A 19,518-nucleotide genomic window follows, 5' to 3' on the forward strand; every position below is an offset into this window, starting at 1 on the left:
GGGCGATGACTTCAGCTTTATTTACCAACTGTTCTTTTTGTTTTAAATGAAGATGGAGAGGGAGTCTGACAGTACCAGCACTTCTTGGGTACAGAAATACTCCGTGTCATGAAGAATTACTTTTAAGTAAAAATCTGTCATTTCACTTTAAATTCACTGATGGGAAGCGGAAGCAATAGTCAGTTAACACCCAGTCCTAAAGGACTGCTTCTGTTTTCTGAGCAGCAGCGCTGAGGCAAGTATGATTGAGTGGCTGGCAAGGTTCTGGTCTCCAGACATCGATATTAAAACATGAAATATTGCTGGATGCCTGAACTGGTTCAGAGTAGGCTGGCCTGTCTGTGAGCCCCATTTGGTGTCTTTAAGCATAGCAAACATTGCGATAGATAAGCTCCTACCTTCCTTCGGGAGCACAGTGTAGGTCGCTTCCATGCCTGCGTGGATGTGGTCAGTGACGTGACAGTGCAGGAGCCAGGTGCCAGGGTTCTGCGGCGTCATTTCCACAGTCTGAAACGTCCCAGGGAACAGATCGAAGACATCTGCCCGGTAAACCCCTGTTTGCTTCAGGACAAGAAAGAAACAATGGTTACACACTATGGCATTACCAGATGGCAGCAATTTAAGCTGCATTTTTAGCATATTGCCACCAAGCTTTTTAGTCACAGTTGAGTGAAGAGACTGCTACTGTATGTCATTTCCACAGAAGCATCACTTTGTGCATCCACTTCATGCTTAAAGGATTAATAAACTAGCAACTAAGTGGAAATGAAGGGAGGCGACAGCTGTTGTCTTACCACAGCCATGAAAATTCACAGCTATGTGTCAAAGCAACATGTGAGGTTACTGGTCAGCAAATGCTACTGTCCGAGACTCCCCATCTCTTGTATGTTGATCAAATACAGGTTTGGGGCAGAAAAACTCTACGGTCAAATTACAAGTCCTGCTTAATATCATAATAGCTGACTTTTCATCAGAGATTACAGTCCTTGGTATTCGATCTACCTCTCATTCTTAACACAGCAAGAAGTGAGTGGGAAGAACCTGTTACCTTATAGTCAAAGCTGTGGCCATGGAAGTGTGCTGTGTGAATGTCTATTTCGTTGCCCATTCCCATCAAATACCAGCTTACTTTATCTCCAACGTGCATAGTAAGACCATGTAAATTGCCAAACACCTTTCCATTAATGGCTAAAAAGGGAAAGAGCAAGACAGAGAAAACAAATAAGATTTTGTGTGTTGTTATTCTCTAAACTTTGATAGAATACAAGATTTGAAAGCCAATGCCAGGCAAAAGTAATGGCTTTGAATGATATATAAAACCAAAACAATTGGACAGCGTATTAGGAATGAGTCTGATTATATTCCATATTTAACTAGAAAGTAAGATGTAGTTAAAAGAAAAGTTCTTTACTGTACACCATTGCTAATATTACTGTTCTTAAAGATCCACATTTCTTGCGGCTCTTTGCAAAGGGTAAGCTCTACTTGGGCATGCTTTCAGGATTCACATTGCCTTTCCAACTTATCCGGAACAGTTGTTTGCTGACATCAAATCAAAATTTCAAATTGCATTTCTACTCTCTCTCCTCAAAATTTCAACATGGGACCATTTTTTCATAGTTTGTTGTTTTGTTTTTTTTTTTAAAAAAAGTCTTTCAGCGGCATTAACAGTGTTTTCAAATAGTTTGGGTGAAATTTTTCAGGCGTTCTACCCTGGAACTGGAAATTCAGAGGGGGTGAGAAAGTGAAATTTATAGGCAACACTTTCAAATACACAATTTCATAGTTTCTGGAATTACATTAACTAAATTGGGAAACATACCATGCATTTTATTACTTTCAAGGAATTCCTCATCCTCTTTGTCAATAAGATGTGGGTTGGTAGAATAGGTTTTAATGTTTTCATCCAAGTACCATGACTCATTTTCATCAAAAACCATAAAAAGCAGAGCAAATTGAACTTTCTTTTTAGTATGAAATGATGGCAGATAATGTCTATGACACACAACAAGTGTGCCTATTAATCCACTGTAAGTGTCCTGAAATTACAAATGAAAAATCATATAATTAGAAGATGTGACAAAACAGAAGCACATTTAATGCCAGACGTGAATCCTTTTACTATTTTTACAGCTGTCAGTATCTGGGAATAAAGGTAGCCAGTGTAAAAAAAGGTTACTTCTTCATTGTTTTATGCTATCCATGGATCAAGTTCAACAGACTGTGAAGAGTAACTGCCTCTTTTTCATCTCTTGCTAGAAATAAACATTTATTCTGTTTTAATTTCTTGCTCATCTTTTTTCTCCAAATTCTTTTTAGGTTTTAGGATTTTTGAGCTTGGTGTCCACTCCAAATATACTTCTTGACACTTTTTAATTTGTGTTTGCTGAGACATGAAGGAAAGAATACATTAATTTCCATTAAGAATTATTAGTCATCTTAAGGTAATGGGTGTTTGTACAAAAATGGCAGATTTATGTTCCACGGTTGCGTGTTAGTTTTCCCACACATGACTGTGCTATAAAGCATTAGCTTTAAGAATGAAGCATGAGTGATCTATACCAACAGCAGAACCAGAGAGCAAGAACATGAAGGGCCGTGACTCTCAAATTCTGCCCCGACTTTCTTGCATTATTGAAGAGATTCAAATTCAAAGGTATGGCAATGGGGGGAATGACTTGACAGAGAAAGCAGAAAGAGTTTCAAACTCATCTCCCTTTTGCTCTAAGTGTATCTGTGTTGAAGTCATGAACAAACCCCTTTAGACTGATATTAATAATATACCTTAACGATGTCCACCGTTGAATGGTACGCCCATGCGATACAATGTGGATCTCCTCTCTCAGAACTAGATCTCTCTGGGACTTTCCAGACGTATGTTTTTGTTTCACCTGAATTAAATAAATATTGATGAATTTTAGAAGTTTTCTGTGTGCTGACCTATAAGAGGTCATCCTGAAACAGATGTTAGCTCCATTTACAGCCTATATTTGTCTCAAACTTCCTCTTCCCAATTACTGCTCCGGCTCCCTTTTTGTTATTTCCCTTCTGCACATCCCTGACTCTTCTTGGCAGCCTCTTTTTTGTGTGGCTGCACTGTCCAGTTTACCATACTTTATAAAAAAAAAAAAAATGTATCTTTTGTAGAGATCACAGAGGAACTTCTGAAATAATAGCTAGCATAAGGTATGCTCTCCCTACGTAGCCAAATCTGTTTGCTTTCATGAAAGGTGCAGCCACGCTACGCCAAAAAATTACTGACCTGTGAAGGGCAAAGATCATAGCAATAGGAAACAGGGCCATTTTAATTGTAGAAATATTTTTCATAGGCAGCATCAAAAGTTTACGAACCCCAAGGTAAGAACAAACAAACAAACCCGAGGTGTTTCCTGCTGTCCTAAACTGAAAGCTTGCTGAACCTTACTAGAAGGTTTGGTGTTACCTGCTAGAAATAACCAAGGATGCTTTGATACCTGGGTTAGTTGCAGCAATAACAGGACTGTCTGTTTTCACTCCATGGGCATGTATAGAATAAGGTCTTGACGCCAAGTTCTTAAAAACTATTGTAATTTTATCTCCAATATTTGACATAAGCAGCGGCCCTGTTGAATTGAAAAGAAAGATTAACTTGGTTTTACAGAAGATCGGAGCTGAGAGAGAAGGAGGGACAGACTGTTGTGTGCAAAGACAGCATTGGCTTAGAATTCAACGAAAAACTATACGTGGACAATGTCATTCACTATGATGTGCCAACTTGAGTAGCTGAATCTAAGTAGAGGCCCAAGTTTCAAAAGTTCCAAGCACCTGCTGTGTATTTGAAGTCACTTTGGATGATGCTGCCCAGTTTTATGCTGACTTTGAAAATACTGACCTGTGATCTGGCAGTAAACCAAAAGAGGTTTTTTTCTTGTAAAGCAAGCAATGTAATCTTGCATGGAATGCACCATAATAAAAGTAGCAATTCCATGTAGGTTTAGGCATTTTGTGTGGGCGGGACTATAGTCAGTATTATTCAAATAGCATTTTCTTGTTTTCTTTCACTGCAAACTGAACTTCATGATGACTATACCTTGAATTTCCAGGTGCTGCTGCTCCTCTGCTCGCTTTTTGGGAGTGCTGAATGTCTGATCAGTGTACTCACGATATACTACCTTTCTGTATTTTGAACCAATGAATTTGTCTTCTTTATTTAAAAATGGATTGCCAGGGCTGAAAAAAAAAAAAAAAAGTAGAGATAAGAATATGTTTTGTGGTTTTCATATTTTAAAAGAACTTTTTCAGGCGTGCCAATTAACCATCAAACAAAAATCCAGCTCACTGAAACTGTAATCTCACAGACCACTGGTATCTTCAACATGAAAAAATTCCTCTTAAGCTGGCAGGTTTCTCTTAACCTGGAAGGTTAAAAAAACACTATAAATAGACCAAATCTATATAGTATTTAAGAGAATGCTGAGGGCTGGGCCTGGCAGATATTTCAAACTGCAAGAAGTCACGCAGCAACTTGCATACTGAAAAACAGGGCCCTCAGTGACTTCTGTAGATCTGAAATGAAGCCTAAAACTTGTGAAGCTCAAGTGCCTTGCTGAAACGAGATGTGAAGGACGGATTCTCTGCTGCTATCAAGGGGGCTGGAGTTAGTGGGGAAAAAAAGGTCTGATAACAGCATCATCCATATTACTTGTGCTTAGAACTATGACAGTGTCCACTGTGGTGTGCAGGGAAAGGAAATGTGCTGTCAAGCTGAGGAAAAAGAATAAAATATAATTAAGTCAATAAAAAAACCTAGGCAGATACAATCTACTCTTTAACCTCAAATGAAGTTATACAGGTGGAATGCATAGAAATCCATTAGTTAATTGTTTAGCCTCTTCTCCTAATCGCCATGAATTATTTGATCCAAACAGTTCCCTCTCCTTGACATTCAAATACTGGGAGTAAAACACCAAAATGACAAGCTTCATAGTGAATGGATTCCATCACAGACTTATCTTGTGTGAGCTAAAGGAACTAAGAAGAGTAAAAAAGAACCGTATTCAGGGTACAAATAAACATGAAACAAAGACATGTTATTATATATTGTAAGTAATCAAATATCAGGACAAAGTAGTCATCATATCTACAACTTAATGAACATTTTAAGCATTCCACATCAAGGACTGTATCAACATCAGGAAATGATAAATGCACGTGCACTATCCGGGATTTGTGAACATCTGAAGCTGCCCCACAGAAGACTTATGCTGGACCATTTCACCAACATCATGCTGTCTGGATCACAGCTACACAGCAACATCCCTGGAGGTGTTCACTCATCCCTGGAGGTGTTCAAGGCCAGGCTGGCCGTGGCCTTGGGGAACCTGGTCTAGTGGGAGGGGTCCCTGCCCATGGCAGGAGGGTTGGAACTCGATGATCTTCAAGGTCCTTTCCAACCTAAACCATTCTATGATTCTATGATTACTGGAGAAGGACCACAAATTCAAGTGAGCCTCAAAAATACATATGCAAAGAAAGCGTGTCGAGAAATGCCCAGAGGAGGAAAAGGTTCAGAGGAGAAGCGAGTTGCCTCTTTGCTTTTTTGCACTTTTTTCCCTTGTGTTTATTCCAAAGTACCTTTCCTCATGGTATTGATGCCGCTCAAATTCCCATGTCCTATTAGGAGAATAGTCCCATTCAACTTCCACGGCAGCAATATAATAAGTCTTTTCATGCAAATACATAGATAGATCCACATTCCACCAGTGGCATTTTTTCACTTCATAATGCTGCTTCATGCCCCCTGTGTAGTGATCAGTCGTCAGGCACGACACTTCGAAAACTCCTAGAGGTTGTACAAGAAACAAAGACTTCAGGACAAAAATCTGTTACCAGTAGATCTTATGATTGCATTACCTATGTTGATTAAGTGTTTAGAGACTGAGACACAGGCTATTGCTCATATAAGATCCAAATTCTTTCTGTAGTATGGCTACTTGTAGTAATAACATTCAGCACACATAGAAGCTAGAAAAATCAAGGCTTTAGCATTAAGAGCTCATGTCCATGAACACAAGTTTGCTGCCCTTCAAACACAGCTGTGCATAGTTTTAGCACCCAAAAGATCAAAATATCAGCTATTTAAAGCTTGTCTCTAAGGATAAAGTGTTCGTAAGTAGACAGTTTCTAAACTAGTAACAGGATTTTTAAACAAGACATTTACCTTCAGAATCAGGTTTCATAACAGCTGTAAGAAATGTATGTGGAAACAGATTTGCTGTGTCCCTTCTTGTTCCTTTAGTTATGAATGTGTTTTCTGAAAAGTATATCCCATGGACGTCGACTTCTGACCCCAAGCCCATCAAATGCCAGGAAACCACACTTCCTTTGCACATCTCAAGACCAGGCTGATTTCCGTACATATAACCATTAATGGCTGTAGAAAATTTGAGGAAGCAAAACCCACCTTGATTAACACATTACGTAATTCTGTAACACAGATTAAAAAATGCAGATGTAATGTGATGCCTTAGACTCACAGAAATATCAGTAATAAAATACTTCTTTCACATCAGTGAAACTAGAAAGTCAGCTCAAGCAAAACATTTAAAACCAAGTGTTTAGAACCAGTTTCTAGCTGTTCTCAACGTCTAAAGCACAGGTAGCTGACGACCAAATGGAACTTCCACTGCTTTACACCCGTCAAGTATGCACAAAGCATCCTGCTTTATCCCTGCAAGACCCCTCAGCCCCACAGTGGAGACAGTCTGAAGTGGTTTTTAGTTTGAGTTACAAATCCGTTCTATCTGCTCCTGCGCAGAACCTGCCAAGCCTGGGCCTCACAGGTACTGCTGAGTGCTCCACATCAGGGCTCTGTACATAGTAGGAACGTCCCAGAGCGCAAAATTTAAGAAAGAGCACGAGCAAATATGTTTAAAGATTTGGACTTATTTGCAGGACTACATACTGAAGTTTAAAATGTTTTCACAGGAAACTTGAAAGATGTTTCTACAGCACCAAAATATTATTAGGTGAAACTCAGCTCTGCCCAATTAAAGACGAAAAGCTTTTTATTCTGAGGGGGACACAGTGCTGGTAAAGGAATCTGGACCAGCCACGCACAGAAAATGAGCCAGCCATGTGCCCTTGCCCCAGAGAAGGCTAATGGTGTCTTGGGCTGCCTTAGGAGGAGTGCTGCCAGCAGGTCAGACTGCAGCCGCTGTTGTAGAAATGCTTCAGACAGTTCAGAAAGCAGTTTTGCAGAAAAGGAGCTGGGGGTCCCGGTGGACACTGAGTTGAACATGAGCCAGCAACGTGCCCTTGCTGCAATGAACGGTGTCTGGGCTGCAGTGGGCAAAGCATGGCCAGCAGGTCGAGGAGGGATCCTTCCCCTCTGCCCAGCCCTGCTGAGGCCACCCCTGGAGGACTGTGTCCAGTGCGGGGCTCCCCAGTACAAGAGAGACATGGACATACTGGAGAGGGCATGGGAATGATGAAGGGAGAACGCATCTCTCCTGTGGGGACCGGCTGGGAGCGCCAGGGCTGTTCAGCCTGGGGAGGACAAGGCTTGGGGGGATCCCATTCATGTGCACGAACCCCTGCAGGGACGGGGCAGAGGACAGAACCAGGCTCTTCCCAGCGGTGCCCCATGACAGACGAGCAGCCATGGGCACACACGGAGACACAGGACGGTCCCCCTGAACGTCAGGAAACACTCTGTCACCGGAGGGTGACCGAGCGCTGGCACCAGTTGCCCGGGGAGGTGGTGGAGTCTCCATCCCTGGAGATACTCAAAAGCTACCTGGACACCGTCCTGGGCAACTGGCTCTGGGTGGCCCTGCTTGAGCAGGGGGTGGAGATGACAATGTCCAGAGGTCCCTGCCAACCCCAACCAGACTGTAATTCTGTGAAAATCCTCCTTTCAGCTACATCATCTGTAGGGCAGAGGTCGGTCTTCTTTTGCTGCCTGGTTGCATTCATGGAGTTGCACATGGGCTGCAGACCTAATCCCTCCTCCGCTCTGCTCAAAGTGGTATCCAACAGTGCTGAATGCTCAGCTGCCATGGAAGACACCGAACAGCGGGCATTACACTTTGAACTACCACATTTAGCTGGAATTGAATTTCATTCAAACATGGTTTTGTTTCCAGTGGAAAGGAATGAAATATCTATACAGTTTCCCAGTCTCCAACATGAGATCACAAAAGTAAAAACCTTATTTTAGAAATGAATATTTGGCTAATGAAAAATTTTCTTACAGTGCATTTTGTTAGACTCTTGGAAGTCCTCATCATCTTTGTCAATTTTATTAGGATTTAGTGTAAACATCAAAATATTGTCATCCAAGTACCAGCTCAGATTCTCATCAAATACGGTGGCAAGTAGAAAAAACTCCATGTTCACATTTTTCTGTTAAGAAGAAATGGCACAAAGAAAAATAGAAATGAGTGAACAGAAAATGTCAGGAAAAAAATTCCCCATGCATAATAATTTATGGTTATAATTCACAAAGTAGGATAGATGCATAAATTGATACTTCATTCTGATAATCTCAAGCTCTCTAATTGCTTGATCTAGTGACTAGGTATCTGCTGCTAATGCTCTTTCTATCAGCAGGCAGCACCTCTGGAAATTAATGTGTGTTCTGGTCTTTAAAGTCTCTACTTTTTCCTGCTCATTCTCATCTTAGCTGAGACCTGAATGCCAGCGATGCTCACTGTGATGGTGGTTTCAAAATATAGCGTCTATCTGGAGCCAGACTGAGTTTGCTTTTTTTTAAAAAAAAAACAACCCCAAACCAACAAAACAACCAACCAAAAAACAAACCAACTTTCTTCATTTTCTGTGTCCCCTCAGCACATGGGTGAGGCTGTGGTGTGCAGAGGAGCTGTGCTGGGTGGCTGCTAGTGTGGCAGCCCCAAGGGCACAGTTCCAGAAGAGGACGCAGGTTCAGCTGCAACGACGCAAATGATTCCAGTTTTCTGCTTTGACTGACCTGTTTCCCAGAGGGAAGCAGAGTTCCTTTCCTGCACACCAAGAGAGGACCCACAAGGCCAGAACTGGTGTCTCTGACTGCATCCACCGCTGAGTAATAAAGCCAGGTTAGACAGTCTGGATCTTGGTCGGTGGGGCCCACATCTTCTGGCACGTTCCACTCGTATGTAAACGTAGCGCCAGGACTCACATGAGAGGCTGGAGATTCAGTGCCTATTACAGAAATCAACATGTGGAATTACACCTAATGAACATCATTTATTTTGTCACCTTTAATACATCAGCATGTAGGAGAGCTTGTTCCCAGGTGCTCGCAGGATGCCCGTCCGCAGGCGCACCTCTGAAGGCGGCACCGTACCGTGCCCCCTCGTCGCTCTTGCGGTAACTCACGCCATGGGGCTGAATGCTAAATGGGCGGCTGGCATTGTTCCGGAAGGTCACCCTGATCCTCTCACCCACTTCAGCCTTGATAACAGGGCCTAGAAAAGAGCACACGGCCTAATTACAAGATGTGCCTGTCAAGTGATGTACAGATCTCCACGTGCTTATCGCAATCGATGGCTAGCTGCTTTTCCTGTTGCATGGGGAACTGTCCCTGGGCCTCTGTGGCCACAGACCTGGTCCCTGGCCCACACCTGGATCACATGGCAGCCCAGCAGCAACTGGACTGCTCCATTCCTGGTTCTTCACGGAGGCCTGGTGACATTCAGGACAGTTCCTCCCTTTGGAAAGGGACCTACAGACCTTAGCACCAACCTTAAACCAAGTCCCGTGCCATGCCAGATGCAGCCAGGTTATAAACCAGGCTAGACCTGCCTAGCCTGGGCTTTTAGTCCAGAGCATGACCTTTGGAGACCACGGCATATTCCCACAGACGAGTTGGGGACCACCACAGCATTGTCTTCAAGAGCTTTCTTTCTGGGGCATCTCTTGGAGGAAACCACAGGCACCAGCACCTGCAGGAGGCAGGGAGAGCTGCGGCCCCCCCTTGGAGGTGGAGGGGCACTGCTGGCTACACAGTGGAAGTGATAGTTTACTCTCATAAGTCTTTGACATAAAATAATTTTAGATATCTTACCTAAGAGTCCAAGGTGTGTGTCCTCTGTGAGTCTTTTTTTATGTTCAGTGAAAGAACCATCTGTGTATTCTTTGTAAACGGCTTTTTTATAAGAGCCACCAATTCTTGTCTCACTTTGTTCAAAAAATGTGCGAGATTCACTGCATAAAAGAAATTGCAATAGGTGCAAATAGTTCAAGTCATAATGCTCAGCTCTACAAAGGCAGTTGGGACCTGTTTTCTGAGGTGTGATGTGCTGAATATGCCTTTTGGGTCTCCTTTCAGTGATCTGGCCTCACAACTTATATGCAGTCCCATGCAAGGATGTGCAGGAATCCATTATTCTTCACTAACTTCTCTGAAGAAACAGACACTGTGCTGTGTGGCCCTTATACAGCCAGCATGCTTAGAGACTCATCAATAATGATTTCCAGTCAACATTTCGTAACCTAGAGATTACTCTTCTTTTTGTTGAAAGTTACGAACAATTCAACAACAGTAGATACAAACACCAAGAATATGTAACAACTAATCACCAAGTGAGAAGATTTAGCCTATGCTTTTTAGTCTACATTTTTACTTTTCAGGAAAGGACCTTTCAATGCTTTACAAGCACTATTCAAACAATGAACTGTGCCTCTTTCCTCACAGGGCAGGTGAATTCTTTAACTCCCAGGTGAAAAATATGAGTAATTAATATATTCAGTGAATTGTTCCAGGTCTTAAATATGTAAACAGAGAGCAAAGGGCAAAGCTACCTTGTACAAGTCATTTGCTAGCTGAGATGCTGTTAGCATGATTTTCATCAGCTGAGGAGAGGATCATGAATTCCTAGCTTTGTTCTCTGACTCAGAATAATCAGCCATCTTGAATCATCAGAGATTACTGCCTGCGTGTGACATTACAATTCATCTCACTGAAATTACTAAAGTTACAGCAAAAATTATAGTAAGATTACAAGGAAAACAATAGACCTAATTTGCTCTGATATTTATCCTGGCATTAATATTTAAGCAGACGTGAGGAAATTTAGACATTCTGCTTAAAAGTCGGTTCTACCATATGTATTACCTTATTTAGCACGTTTATATCAATTCTGTTTGGAAAGTAAAGCTTCTTTAATTAGAAACATTTACCTGTCAGTGATTAATTCTTGTCCTGTAAAATGGTTCATTGCAGATGGGCCATAATTCCAGATGATCTCCTCAGCAGCAATGAAGTACTGTCTTATCTTTGTACTCTCATTGTGAACTGTTGTGGATTTCCTACATTCCTTTACTTTAAAAAGGGCCTGCATACCACCTGAAAAAAAACAAGGAGGTAGAGAAAGGTAGGGACAAGGAACTGCACTTTGCTTTGTCTTTCCCTGCCTCCAATAGCACTTTCTTCCCCTCCCCGGAGGGTTCCTACACCATTGATGGACATGCAAATCACTAATGAAAAGAAGGGGGGATCATATAAAAGTATGCATGCCAGCTGAGCTGGGATGTAGAAACACAAGCATGGTATTTACAGTGGGCACACAGGTGCGGCCAAGTGCATACTCCTTGTAAAGCTGCACTTGACATGGTATTACGGAGAAGATTAGGGTGGAGTGGAAACTCCTCTCCGTTAGCACTTCAGTCAAGGCCGGGTGCTGCCAGGCTGACCATCTTCCCTCTAAATCTTGTCAACAGCTTGCTTGTGAAACTCCTGGGTCTCTGCACTCTCGGAGGAAGGTCTGTTAGCAAACCTTCTTGCTGGAGATACAAATACCACAATAAAGAGAGCCCTTCTACAGCTATGGATTAGCCAAATTTGTAGGATTTAAGTCTTGCCCAGGATGCTTCAACCACATCAGGATGTTGCTTGATGTGATGGCTATTTCAAAGCTTATAACCTCTGTGTAATTGAATCTGTAGGTTAAACACGGTCCTTTTTATGCCAGAACTTTCAAATCTTGGAGAATGATTTTGAGTTCTGTGTTCCTTCCCATTTTTTTTGACAAATTAATTCTCTAACTCACTTGCAGCAATATAGATAATGGAGAAGTGGGATATAGAATCATGGAAAAGTGTGGAATTTGCTTCTAAGTATTTCAAATGGTTAGCAAATACTGGAAATACAGAAAGAGGCAGAAAAGAGAAATGCAGATCTTCTCTGCTTATTCACCACTGCACTTTCCAGAACATGTCTTTGTCAGCAGGCAAGTTAGCCTGCCTGTCCTGTGTCCCTTGCCCAAACTCAGAATGAGCCGCAACTTTTTTTTGCTGGAAAACAGAAAATTGTAATTAATTACCTTCAGTAAGAGGCAAACATCATTCTATTGTTTCTTTAAAGTCGAGGCTTGCAAAAGTGCAGCTGTGCCAATTGTTGCCAACTGATAACAATTTCCATGGCTACATGCTCAAGCCCATCTAATGCACTTCTAGGCATTTCAAGTACTATGAGTTTTGTTGCCTAGAGGAGATTATCGTCTAGTGTATAGCTGGGCCATGAGTACTGCTAAAGTGACTCAGTAAACTGTTAGTTTAAGCTAAAAAAAATTCTGATAATTGGAATTTATTTTGTACCTTCGATATGGTCATTCACTTGGCAGCTGAGCATCCATTCCCCAGGGCCCCTTGGTATCATGACAGCATCAATGAATGTGGCTGGGAAGAGGTTGATGGTGTCAACTCGATGATGCCTTTCTATTAATGTCTGTCCATGAAAGTAGGCTGAGTGAATATCAGCTTCATTACCCATGCCAAAAAGATGCCATTTTACCTTATCTTCCACACACATTGTGAGGTCTGGGAGGTATCCATACATGTACCCGTTGATTGCTAAAAGAAATGTTATTCATTACAGTTACCTTCACAGAACTTAGGATCTTTTCTTCAAAAGCAGGTGTCAAACAACCATTGCTCTATTTTTCAAAATAGAAAGAGGCTCAAAACAAAACTCTGCACCTTTGAAAGTGAGCCAATATCAGACACACACCTCATCTGCACAACTACCTGCACGACCAGCAGCTCCTGCCATGATTCCAAAGGCACCTTTGTTGACACTAACAGTAAAAAATGTTTCTCTAAACTGCGATGTTATAGTACAGAATTCAGGACTAAGAAACAGAACAAAGCAACACAACTCTGTTTAGAGCACCTGGGCAATTACACTGGCAGGGAGGTTCTTGGCCCCTAAGAATTCTATATCACTCCAAAGGTTTGATTGTACAATACTTGCCATTACTTTTTTATTAATTATTTTAAAGGATCTTTCTTAATTCTTCAAGAAAAGGCCCTGCTTAAAAAAAAAATTATATATCCATAGTTCATCTTTAAAAGAGACAACACATGAAAATATTACTTCACCACATCAATGACAAGCAACATTAATATAACGTTATCTCACAGTGCATTTTATTGCTTTCCTGGAAGTCCTCATCATCTTTGTCAACTTTGGAAGGCTCAGAACAGTATGTCCTGATGTTATCCTCTAGATACCAACTGAGATTTTCATCCATCACAGAAAACATAAGGATAAATTCAGCATCAAAGTGTTTCCCATTGCCCTTATTCATTGTATCTGAAAAAGAAAGTGGTATATTCAAAGCCTTTGGCAACCAACATTATCTTTTTAAGTGTAGTATCAGTAGGGCTGGTCACTGTTTACTTCATATTCTGCCACTTTTCTTGAGTGTGAGTGTACACATAAACTTACAGCCACACTCAGAAAACAAAAATCGGTTTTGATATATACTATAAAATTACTAAGAATAAACATTGCATGTGATAAGGTTACAGTAAATCTGTTTCTCATATCAGCATTTACACATCTTTTTTGCATTACTAGCATAAACATATCTCACTCACACAGGTTTGTAGATAAAGCATTCTGCAAATCATATTTGCTGTCACACACAAAATCAAACTGCTTCCTATACTGTTGAAAGGCAGCTAATCGAGAAGAGAAAAAGCTGCTATTTCAAAATTAACTGTAACCTTCTCCTCTTCCAGTAAATTATTTCACTGATATTTATCAATAACCATTATCAAACGCCTTGCATATGTGTTTATTTACTTAATTACTTATTTATTTATGGTTTACCTTTCCTGCAAATTATTAAAGGCCCAACAAGCCCTGAAGCAACATCTCTTGGAGCATCAATGTGGGAGTGGTAAACCCTGGTTATGCAGTCTGCATCTCCCTCAGCTGGACCTTGATCTTCTGTCACGTCCCATGTGTAAGTGTACTGGCCTCCAGGCTCCACACCGTCATCTCTCTTTTGCAAATCTTTGGTGTTGTCAGGATAAAAAGCACCTGAAGAATGCCATACCGCCACCATTAACACAACACATTCACAATATGGTGTCAGGATAGCACCTGCCATGCTTTAAAGTTGACTGCATGTTCCAGTAACATGGAGCGAACATCTGAATACAGGTTAAAAAAAATCTTTAAAATCAGGTGTGTTGATCTTTTCCTTTTCTTTAGCAGTCTCTTAATTTGCCTTTGAATTTCGTGGGAGTGCTTCAATTAATGGCACAGAAAATTTAGTCCTTAGTTTATTAGGAGGGCACTATGTACTTCTGCTAAAAAGATACCAATTCAAATATTTGCGAAACATTTGTTAAATATTAATCTTGGAAACTGCTCTAAAATATTGCATATATACTGAAGGAATATCAGTGTCGCTGGAATGAGAGCAACAGAAAAAAATATTTAAATGTTGTTCCAAAAAGTGCAGGTACTGTGACATAACACACTGTTTTGCCCCCACAGAACGTGTCTATATCAAGCCACATATTAGTTGTAACGAAAAACTTCACAAAATATTAGAAGTTAGGGTGATACTTCACAAATTCTTCTAATGAAAGATTTTTAAAGACTGCTTTTGAGACAGTATCGTATTCTCAATAGTGCACACTGTTTTTAAGGCTGACTAATAAAACTTTCAACAGCCATATTCTGGTGCTGTCTAGTGCAGAAAATCCCCCATTGCCTGAGTGTGGCAACATCAGCTATTGCAAGGGCAAATCACCACTAACCCCAACAGCACACCCACAATACATCCTAGAGTGCATCAGACTTTCATCTCATTAATTTATTACTAAGCAGTAGCTGTTTCTTCATTTTAAGAAAGTCTTGTGTATCTTATACACAATATATACAAATTTAGTGTTAAGAATTTGGAACTGTAAGTTATCCCTGTTAACAATATCTTCTTCACAACAACATCAATTTTTCCTTTAGATATCCTCAATACCTGCATCTCTTATATAGCTTTATACATTTCTTTCAGGCAAAATATAAATATTCTTATTTCAGGTGAAATGTTGATCTAAAATACCTTCTTCATGAATTCCACTTTTGGCTTTTTTTGAATTTTACTTTTGAAAAAATTATCAAACTTCTTAGCTCCTGTTTTAAGTGGTTCGTGTCCTTTTTTAAATCTTTATTTACTTGATCACTCTTCTCTTTGATGAGAGAATATCACTTACACTCAGAGGAATGATTAACTTTGATAAATTCTGGCACAGAATGGACTCAAGCTTACCTTCATTTTCCTTTGTGTATTTTACACCATGTGGATGCAGCGTGTAGTTTCTGGAAGCAAAGTTTTTTAAGTGAATAATAATGGAATCTCTGACTTCTCCCTTAATGATAGGGCCTAAAAAGCCCAGCCAGGAAGGTTTGTCAACTATCTCATTGTATAAATGATTGGTATACTGAGTGTAGACAGCCTTCTTGTAGGTGCTTCCTATCCTGTGTGGGCCTCGTTGGAGAAAGACTCCAGCCTGCCTGTAAAGAAAGTACACAAACATTTCTGTGGTGTTAGATACTCATTTTTTATTTGAATGGTGTTAATTAGTAGAGTCTCGAATAAAGATCAGGCCACCATGGTGCTCTACACAACTATATCCGTGTTCAGGAGTAAATATGTCTCTTATCGTAAAGTCAGGCACCCAGGTAGAGGTTAAATATTATGCACCAACCTGAATTTTTTTTCTACCTATTTTGTTCACTGAAGATAAGGGTATTTGATGCAATTTTGAGCAAACTTGAGACCATGTGGACAAGGCAAATAGTAGTTCTTATTGCTTGAAACTTTTGTACTTGCATGCTTAAATTGCTGTATAATTTTCCATGGCCTGTTAAAAATAATAACTTCCATCATCACACTATTGTGATGACTGCATAATCCTTGCTCCATTGCAATGAGGAGCACACTTTTCAGCTGTAAAATACATTTAAGATGTCTGGACAGCAGCAAAACTACAAGATGCTGCTCACATCCAGCGTGTGCGTGGGGCGGGGGACATGCAGCGTGCTGAAACAAGTGAGACCAAGCTCTCAGCTTGCTCACCAATCAGAGGTGAAGAAGAATCACAGCCTCAGAGCTTGATACAGATTTACCCTAATAAAGTCTCATTTTTACAGATTCAGCCCAAGAATGTACAAACAGGTTACATGACAGCAGGGAATTAGCAATGACCTCCTCAATCACTAAGTGCCTTAACTGCGGGACCATTGCTCCTCTCAATTAATTATTAATTATATTAAAATTAATTATATTAAAAAATGAGAACTTGCTTAGCGAGGAAACAGCCTCACCCGTGAGCTAAACTGCATGTTCAAAGCAGTAGCGCTGCCGCTGGCTGATGCTGTTAGCCCAAACTCTGGAGTCTCCAACAACAAATCCTGCAGCACATTTCCCTGCCCTTTTCAGAAGGACTGGCTGTGGAAGTAAACCTACTCCAGCAGGAGGCAATCCTGGGAGATGGGGCAACGCTGCCTGCAGTCCAGCAGCCTCCCAGTCGCTCACATGATAAGAACCCAAGCCAACTTGATTTCATGTTCCCAGCAGGCCATATTGCGAAGCAAGCTAATAATGCCCAAAAATGCAAAGTATTTCCCACAAGGCTGAGCACTGTTTCAGCATCTGGGGAAGGAATTGTTTGTACCTTGGCAAGCACAGATCTGAAGTGTAATTAAAATGCCAGTTCAGAGCTCCATGAAACTTGGAAAGCATAAACTTAGTTGCAAAGGCTCAGTTACTGGAAATCTGAGTGCACAAAGCTTTGCAGCCGCAAACTAAATAAAAAAAATATGCTCTGGCTCTTCTTGGACTGTTTAAACAGCTGCCGTTTAACTGTGGAGTATTCCTTCTAGCAGGTACACCGCACTCTCCCCTGCCTCCATAAATATCCAGCTCCGTACAAGCACAGCCTCATAGTTGAAGGGTTCAGGGGTAGAGGAAGAACTGGAGAAGCTGAAAATCAAAAGTACGATAAAAGGGACCAGCTCCATTGCAGATATACAACCACTGAAAAACTAGAATTTAGCATGCTGCAGGTTGTCACAGAGCAGAGCAAAGTGGTGAAAGTGCAGTGAACAGTGGTGGCTTGTTGTATGACAACACTGCTCCACAATTTTTAGACGAGATGCCCTGCTGCCACTATTTATCAGTTACTAGCCTGCTGAATCACTGGACGTGTCTTACACGTCACTCAGTTTATGAGTTAACAAAAAAAAAAAGCTGACTGCTTCGCCTGATGAAGTGGCAGATTATAGCTGAGATATTGTTGGCTCTCAGTAGAGAAAACCACAGGAAGTCTTCTGGTCACTCACCTACAGACTGAATGAGAACTGTATTTTTGAGATTGTTCTACTTTCTGTTTTCTCTCTTCATTGTTTTTATTTTAGTATAGTCCTTTGTCATTTTAAAGGCACTGAAAAAATAGAAGGAAGGAACATTTTTCCTCTCTCAAATATTTTTCTGGTGCCTTTGATGTCTGAGTTGTCTTTACTGATTCTTCATATCCTCAGGGCACCCGTCTCCTCCTCACCCTGCTTATCCTCACCCTGCTTCTGGTTCCCGCTCTGCGCAGGACCCTCCTGCCCGGTACCAGACACCCAGCTTCTCTGCTGTGGGTGGAAGGACCCAGCTCTGCTGCTGCACCGCCGGCAGGTGAAAATAACCACTGCCAACAGTGACCAGCTAAAAAGGAAACCTGTGCCCAACGGGGAAGTTTAAAATTAGTGAAACATCTGCATTTAAAAACATAACAGCAAAAGCCTCTTCAGCACTGGCACCTTAGCTCTTCAAAGTTATACACTGGTAGACATTCAGTGTCTTTTTCTAGTCTCTACTTAATAAACATTTCATTCCAACAAATTCACAAAACCCCCTGCATAGTCCAGTGCAATGCATTGGGAATTCAGTTCTCAAGCAAGCCAGGAAAAAAACAGAATTCCCTTATATGTCTGACAGAAAATCCACTGACACCAACATGATTCATTTCACAGCCTTCACCAGGTTTTCACTCTGGTCTGAGTGCCTAAAGCAGACAATGCTGTAAAATCAAACTCAACCCACATAAACTGTTTTACTTACTCTTCTTCTGCAAAAAGCTGTCCAGAGATGACGTTGGTATCGCCAGGCGCGTAGTTCCACACCGTCTCTGTGATCCCGATGTAGTACTCCCTCTGCACTGCCCCAGCCTGGCGACAGCAAGACACCAGCAAGCAGCTTAGGAAGAACAGCTTCATTTTGCCTTCACGAACCTCGTGGAAAACACAAAATAAAAGCAGAGGAGGGGCACAAGCAATTTCCCTTTATATGTTCTTGTGTCTCCCACCTCCCCCCTCCTTACACCCCCTCCCGGCTCCTGTTTACTTTGGTGAACACAATATAATGTTGCACAACGACTCTGTGTGTCAAGAGTAAACAAAAGATTCTGGTCAGTTCAGATAATCTTCAAAGAAATTTTTTCAATTCTGCCAACCTTCTATCACACAAATTACCATTTAGACTGTTATCGGATTACAAATTTTGTAGCCGAATTGAAAGTACTTTAGATTTAAATGGATTTACAGAAGTAAGCTTAATTACATTCTTCACTAAGTTTACCACTCTCGCTGCAGCTGCTACTGAGAATATAATTTCTGTGGAGCGCGGCACAAGAACACAACTTTCTAAGTGCCCTGCAAAAAGCTGTAGATGATACGCGCTGAGGCGTGTCATCTACAGGGTGAGGGTGAGGCGGCCCTGGCTGGGGGCTCTGCCCTTGCCCGGCTCGGCCGGACCCACAGACGGCCGCCCCTCGCCCAGCAATGGCCACTCTGGTCCCACGCACGGGTGGGGGAGGCACTGGTGTCGGTGCAGCGCCTGCACACCAAGGTGACGGTGGAGACTGCTGGGAGGTGTCCCTGCCCAGGGCAGGGGGGTGGAACTGGATGATCTTTAAGGTCCCTTCCAACCCAAACCGTTCTGTGGTAAGCTCTGCTAACCCACCGCAGCTCCCTGGGAAATGCAGTTTTAGCACAAAATGTAGCATATATAGCTAGAGAGGAAAAGGACCGCTGTTCACGGATGAAGAAGGCATGTTTGCATGTCATGTCCTGGCAGCTTCAGTATTGTCCAAATGGAAATGAGCCTCAGAAATTCCACAAAATGATCTCCCTGTGTTATCTTCCTCCTAGCCTATCACAGGACAGGCTAAGCCACATTCTTCAGTGATTAA

At 41.6% G+C, this 19,518-nt stretch overlaps 1 protein-coding gene across 1 annotated transcript; it reads right to left on the reverse strand.

Moving 5' to 3' along the window:
* Window positions 1-183: 183 nt before the first annotated feature.
* CP (ceruloplasmin (ferroxidase)) lies at window positions 184-18,544 on the reverse strand. Its single transcript, XM_009884464.1, has 18 exons — window positions 18,390-18,544; window positions 15,549-15,793; window positions 14,099-14,311; window positions 13,403-13,576; window positions 12,580-12,834; window positions 11,164-11,329; window positions 10,049-10,188; window positions 9,309-9,449; window positions 8,972-9,183; window positions 8,235-8,385; window positions 6,200-6,412; window positions 5,614-5,821; window positions 4,070-4,209; window positions 3,474-3,602; window positions 2,785-2,891; window positions 1,823-2,039; window positions 1,049-1,188; window positions 184-561 (listed from the first exon to the last, which is right to left on the reverse strand). The coding sequence occupies exons 1-18, from the start codon at window positions 18,542-18,544 to the stop codon at window positions 184-186; spliced, it is 3,384 nt and encodes a 1,127-aa protein (XP_009882766.1).
* Between the last annotated feature and the right edge of the window lie 974 nt (window positions 18,545-19,518).

This window comes from Charadrius vociferus, unplaced genomic scaffold (assembly GCF_000708025.1).
Source record: "Charadrius vociferus isolate BGI_N301 unplaced genomic scaffold, ASM70802v2 scaffold104, whole genome shotgun sequence".
NCBI lineage: Eukaryota > Metazoa > Chordata > Aves > Charadriiformes > Charadriidae > Charadrius > Charadrius vociferus.